General features: G+C 35.2%; 1 protein-coding gene across 1 annotated transcript; it reads right to left on the bottom strand.

Moving 5' to 3' along the window:
- Nucleotides 1–4,042: 4,042 nt before the first annotated feature.
- On the bottom strand, nt 4,043–5,740 carry LOC130472198 (uncharacterized). The gene is made up of 4 exons (XM_056842698.1): nt 5,152–5,740; nt 4,459–4,960; nt 4,274–4,372; nt 4,043–4,187 (listed from the first exon to the last, which is right to left on the bottom strand). The coding sequence occupies exons 1-4, from the start codon at nt 5,738–5,740 to the stop codon at nt 4,043–4,045; spliced, it is 1,335 nt and encodes a 444-aa protein (XP_056698676.1).
- Between the last annotated feature and the right edge of the window lie 1,073 nt (nt 5,741–6,813).

Raw genomic sequence — 6,813 nt, forward strand, 5'->3', positions numbered from 1 at the left:
TGACATTGGATTCAATTTAGTGTTTATCAAATTAGTTAACTTGTACCAGCAATTAGTTAACTTGTTCCCTCAATTAGTTAACTTCTTCCCTCAATTATTTAATATTGTTAACCTTACAATACATTAGTTAACGTTTTCCATCAATTAGTTAACTTTTTTCAGCAATTAATTAGTTTACCTTTTGCATCCATTAAGCTTTTAACAATAATTAGTTAACTTTTTCCATCTATTAGTTAACTTGTCCCATCAATTAGTTATCTTTTTCATCAATTAGTTATTGTTTTAACTTTTTAACAACTTTTTCTATCAAGTAGTTAATCAATTTAGGTAACTTTTTACTGCAATTAGTTAACTTTTTACTACAATTAGTTAACTTTTACAGCAATTAGTTAACTTTTTATAGCAATTAGTTAACTTCTTCCCTCAATTATTTAATATTGTTAACCTAGCTTACAATGCATTAGTTAACCTTTTCCATCAATTAGTTAACTTTTTCAGCAATTAGTTAACTTTTTCTATCAATTAGTTAACTTTTTCCATCAATTAGTTACCTTTCTATAAAAATTATTTAACTTGTTCCCTCAATTAGTTAACTTTTTTCATCAATTAGTTAACTTGTTCCCTCAATTAGTTAACTAATTGATTTCATTTTCAAAAGTCAAGTTACTGTAATTATTGTTGACGTCACAATATGCAGGATGACTATGTTTAACTAATATTGTTAACCTAAAATTAGTTAACTTTTTGCATCAATTAGTTGAACTTAACACTCTTTAGTTAACCTTTACCATCAATTAGTTAGCCTTTTCCACCAAATAGTTAACTTTTTGCAGCAATTAGTTAACTATTTTCATTAATAAGTTTTAACTAATTGAATTTGATATTTCACTAATTGACTTTAATGCTTAATAATATATTGAATCAGATTGACTGACTTATGAAATATACCAAGTAAATAATTCAAAATAAGCTCCCTCAATTAGTTAACGTTTTCCCTCAAATAGTTACCTTTTTGTAAAAATTATTTAACTTTTATCATCAATTAGTTACCTTTTTCTAAAAATTAGTTAACTTTTATCATCAATAAGTTAACTTGTACCATCTATTAATTAACTTGTTCCCTCAATTAGTTAACTTTTTCATCAATTAGTTAAATTTTTCCAACAATTAGTTAACTTGTTCCCTCAATTAGTTTATAGTATTATTAGTTAACTTTTGCTACCAATTAGTTAACTTTTTCTATCAATTAGTGAACTTTTTCTATCAATTAGTTAGCCTTTTCCATGAATTAGTTATTCTATTAAGGTACCTAGTTTTGTATTCACTTCAGTTAGTTTGTTGTACGATTAGTTAACTTTTTCTATCAATTAGTGAACTTTTTCTATGAATTAGTTTGCCTTTTCCATGAATTAGTTATTCTATTAAGGTACCTAGTTTTGTATTCACTTCAGTTAGTTTGTTGTACAATTAGTTAACTTTTTTCATCAATTATTGAACTTGTACCATCAATTAGTTAACTTGTTCCCTTAATAAGTTAACAAATTGATTTTATTTTCAAAAGTTAAGTTACTATAATTATTCTTGATGTCACAATATGCAGGATGATTATGTTTAACTAATATTGTTAACCTAAAAGTAGTTAACTTTTTGCATCAATTAGTTAACCTTTACAATCTATAAGTTAACCTTTTCCATCAATTAGTTAACTTTTTGCATCAATTAGTTAACTAATTGAATTTGATATTTAACTAATTGAATTTAATATTTATGAAATATATCAAGTAAATAATTCAAAATAAGCTCCTACTAAATATATATATACCAAAAGAGCTACTTGCTCAAAATATTCAAAGATTAAATTTCTGTTTTAAAGCACCTATTCTCAAAATATATCAACCAAACAAAGCAGTTAATAAAAATATTCACATATAAATGGTTTACTAAATAACAACTAAAAACAACCTGATAGATAAGTTTACTGATTAACTGGAAGGTGGCTTAAGATGAACAACTTTTGCTCTCTTTTGTTTCGGTGCAACAGTAGCTTTGTTTTGATCCATATCAGAGAATGGCACTGCTTCTACTGTTGGCACTGCTTCAGCTGCTACCACTGGTTCGTTGTTCTTGGCAATTCGCCTTGATGACTTGTATGTTCTCAAAGGAGCATTGTCATTTCCTTCTGGCTTCTCTTGGGCTGCTGCTTTTCTTTTTGCAATTGTTTCTAACCTTTTCCTTGTAGTTTCAGCCTTTTTTAAATCAGCCTGTTGTTTCAACTTTGCAGCCTCTTCTTCTTCTAGCTTCTTCTTTGCTTCTGCTTCTTTTTTCTGTCTTTCTTCTTCTTCTTTTTTCTTCTTTCGGCGATCACGAACAGCATGGGAAATACCAACTTTAATCATGTTGAATGATTCCATTTCCTCCAGCACATCAGCCCGAATTTCATTCATGTCAGAAAGGACTAAGGTTGAACAAATCTTAGCCCGTAACATTGTCCTTGTACCGCGCTGAAATAAAAACATAATATATAAGATAATGTATGTGTACTAAATACTGATTGTATGAAACAAAAAATAGGTTTATTAATAGATTAAAAAAGTTAACTAGTTGCTGTAAAAAGTTCACTAATAAATTTAAAAGTTAACTAATTGCTGTTAAAAGTTAACTAATTGCTATAAAAAGTTAACTAATTGCAGTAAAAAGTTAACTAATTGTTGTAAAAAGTTAACTAATTGCTGTAAAAAGTTAACTAATTGCTGTAAAAAGTTAACTAATTGCTATAAAAAGTTGGAAAAATTACTTTTAATAATCCAACCTTTTAGCCATTAGCCAAAATTAATCTAACCTTTTGATTATTTTTTATTAATCCAAGCTTTATACCCCTTTAACCTTTGTTGCACCCTACAGGTTACCAACAAGATTAGCCGGTCATTACCAATGACGTGGCATTGTACCGTTGTTGTGGGACCCATTTGACACCGTTCTTTCTTTTAAAACCCCCAATTCTGGTCATCCCCCTTATTTCCCCTGCTCATCATCTTCAACCTCTTCCTCCTCTTCGATCACCACTGCAAATACCTTCTTCCACCATTTTTTTTCTTATAGCTTCTTCCACCACTACAAATAGCTTCTTCCACGTTAATGGATTATGGGCGTTCTGTTTCTGGATATTCAAAAAATTCACGAATGGTTTTGAAATTCGAATGCGGCAACGATGCGGTTGTGCGAACTGTGAAACACGGGCCTAATGTTGGAATGAAGTTCCATGGATGCCCTTTATGGCCAGTAAGTGTTTAATTTCTCCCCCTCCCCATGTTTAATTTGTTGATTGTTAATATTGTTAAATGAACGTGAAAAGGGGGAATTTTTTGCAATTAATTTAGGTTTATGTTGGAGAAATGAAATTGGGATATTAACTAGTTGACATTCGAATTGGATTGGAGTAGAACACGAAATGTATTTTTTTCAGATGGATAAGTGATCATAATCAGAATGAAGAGCTTGAAATAAAGATGTTGGAGATGGAGCAACAACAACACTTGATGGCAGAGAAAAACAAAAAGTTAAAGGGGAAGAAAAAGAATCTGGAGGAGGAGAATCAGGAACTGAAAATCGAGCTTTGCCACACGCGCGTTGAGCTTATGAAGACCTCTAGAAATGAGAAGAATTTCTCCATGGCCTTGTTATGTTCTTGGGTGTTTTTTTGCATCCTACTTATGTATTTGAAGTAGTTGGTAGTTGGTGAATTGGTTTGCGTTTTGTTGGAATGCAGGAGTTATGGAAAACTCGGGGTTTTAGTAGCTTTGTAGAAGTTTACTAGATTTTAACATGTAATGTATTGAAATTGCATCAATGAAGCTACAACTTGTTTACACAATAATATCAGTTTCAAACACATTTCCCTTATATATTTGAGAATCATTATCATCAATACAATTCAAAACACGGCATAATATACGGGACAATGTTATATGGGACAATGTTGACAAAATCCAAAATACGACTTAGTGGATACGTAAACTGAAAATGCATAAACACCACTATCTTGCTACTGCCTAATGACATACATAAACAGTTCTACTGGAAACCAAATTTTTTTTTTGTTGAAGTTGCTACTGAGTTGCTTGGTGCAGTGTAGAGTGTTGGCTTGATTGGCTTGCTTGGTGATTGACATGCCTAGAACTGCCACCTTGCTGCAACAAAAAACACACCAGGTCATCACAGTGTATCCCTGAATTGCAACAAACATAAAAAGGACCATAAACAACTAAACACTCACATTGGTGTGTGCTGAACCATCTGGTGCAAAATACACCCCAACACCAATTGGAACCTGGACAGAACCAACCATTTCAGAAAGCAAAATTCAGATAAATATCTGAACAGAACCAACCATTTCAGAACAAAAGTCATCACAAATGGTAAATGCAAAACCCGAGTACAACAATGAAACTGAAAACTCACTTGGTCTCTTCCCCTTCCTCTTCCTGAAGGTGCCCTGCCTCCCCTTGATCCTCTACCTGATGTTGTCCTCCCCCCCTTGATGTTGTCCTCCCTCCCCTTGAACCTGCTCCACCTCTGCACATCCTACCGCCCCGTCCAAGTTGGGTGGGTTGTGCAGTTGCATTGTGGTGAGCAGTTGATGATTGTGCCACTTGTGAGTGAGAGATAGGAGGTTGCCCATCCTTCCTTGGTCTACCTCTAGACCTCTTTGGTGGTGGTTCAGTTGGGGCAGAGGCAGTGTCTTTGTTGGGGCACCGTCTTTTGTTGTGGCCTTTAACATGACATATACTACATGTCATTTCCATGCCGGTTCTTTGCAAGGTTCCCGGCTTCTTGGGATCCTCCATTGGATCCTTTCTCCTGTTTACTCTAGGCCTCCCTGGCCCAATTTTGATGGGAGGGGGATCTAAACCATACTCTACCCTCGGCCAATACCTTTCACCATCTATGGGTGGTATTGAACCTGAAAATAACAAAGCATAATTATCAACTTGCAAACACGATTACTTTCCTAAGTATCAACTAGCAAAACACGATTACTTGCCTAAGTGTCACATACCAAACACGATTACGTGCCTAAGTGTCAACTAGCAAACACGATTACTCGCCTAACTATGAGTATGATTACATGATTGGAAAATAAACAAGGGTTACCTGCATAGGCCTTCAAGTATGTTTCCCTTTTATAGCAATCTTCTACAAAATCTTCAGCTTCTTTGTTGAGGAAGTATATGCACGCAACGGCATGGCAGCAAGGATAACCGAGCATGTTCCACTTTCTACAACTGCATGTCTTTGCTTCCAAGTCAACTACCAACTGATCCAAATAGTAGTTGACATTGAACAAAGTGTCAGTTGATGGAATCACATCACAATTGGCAGCTTTGGTCTTCTCCTGATCAAGCTTCACCTGAATTCTTTGGCACACTGTAGAAGTTGATTTCTGCATCGCTTGCCGCTTGACAACCAGCCTCTGCATCAAGGAAATCCTGATGTCCTCCAACATGTATATCAAATGCTTAGTCCTAGCATTAATGATATAGCCATTGAATGTTTCTGCCATATTGCTTGTGATTGCATCAGTCTTCATAGAGATGTCCAAGTAAGCTCTACAGAATAGCTTAGGGTTGTAAGACTTGAATGCAGTGACGACTTCCTCATTAATGGCATTCATCTCCTCTACTGCATCATTGAAATCAGCTAGGTTGTATGCCTTTGCTATTTTCCAAAATAGCAGCTTCATTTGATCCCCTTTGAATGATTTGTGCCAGTGAGCAAAAATATGTCTCGCACAATGTCGGTGTTCCGCCTTGGGGAGAACTGAAGCCACAGCATTGATTATAGCCTGTCATCATGCATCACACACACACAAAATAGACATTGTTATTACATATGTAGTCATCACAGTAGTTATATTTAGTCAAAACAGAACATAAAAACATTAACTGCACGATTACTTACAACATGTTCATCTGAAATCACAGCAATGCCTTCACCATCAGCTAGGTCTAAACACTTTTGAAGCTTGATCATGAACCATTCCCAGGAATTGTTGTTCTCACCCTCAGCAACTGCCCAGGCAATTGGATACATCTGATCGTTCCCATCTCGACCAACAGCAACCAACAACTGACCACCTAGGAAAGTTTTCAAAAAACAAGCATCGATACATATCACCTTTCTGCATCCCAATTTCCACCCCTTTTGCAGCCCTTCAAAACATGTGAATAGCCTCTGGAAAACAGGTGGAACAGTTTATTTGGTTGGATCTGTGACCAATTCAATATCTGTTCCCGGGCTTGTCGACTTCAAAGCTTCAATGTAACCACCAACCTTCTTGTAATGCTCATGCATTGATCCATGTAGCATCTTATGGGCTGCATACTTGATTTTATAAGCAAGATTCCTACTAATCAAGACCTTAAAGGCCCTCCTTACTGACTCCATTATTTCTCTGGCTGGCCAGTGCGGTCTCGCCTTGAACACTTCAAGGAACTGTTGAGCTACCCATTTTGCCTTCAATTGCCTATTCTTCTTCATATTCCTATTACAACTATGCTCACCTATAACTCTTCTAACCACAAGAATTGCTCTTCTGGAATCCCAAGATGCATACACATAAAATGGACACCCTTTCACACACTTTACACCTAACCTCTGCTGCCTATTTCTGTCACTCACAACAAAGTATATGTTTCTACCTTGTAGCACACCATACATGGCCACTGCATCCTTAAATGCTTTTCTGTCAGGAAATCTTTGTCCAACAGACCACTTAAATGTGTTGAAGTCTGTATCAGCACCAACTAAAACACC

The sequence above is a fragment of the Spinacia oleracea genome, chromosome 4 (genome assembly GCF_020520425.1).
Source record: "Spinacia oleracea cultivar Varoflay chromosome 4, BTI_SOV_V1, whole genome shotgun sequence".
In the NCBI taxonomy this organism is placed as follows: Eukaryota; Viridiplantae; Streptophyta; class Magnoliopsida; order Caryophyllales; family Amaranthaceae; genus Spinacia; species Spinacia oleracea.

What these genes read in the sequence shown, in the direction of transcription:
- LOC130472198 (XM_056842698.1), bottom strand. Translation starts at nt 5,740, where the DNA reads ATGAAGCTGCTATTTTGGAAAATAGCAAAGGCATACAACCTAGCTGAT. An exon ending in ATACTTGAAGGCCTATGCAG is followed by an intron (nt 4,961 to 5,151) that starts GTAACCCTTGTT and finishes TGTTATTTTCAG; the next exon opens with GTTCAATACCACCCATAGAT. An exon ending in ATGGTTCAGCACACACCAAT is followed by an intron (nt 4,188 to 4,273) that starts GTGAGTGTTTAG and finishes TTTTTGTTGCAG; the next exon opens with CAAGGTGGCAGTTCTAGGCA.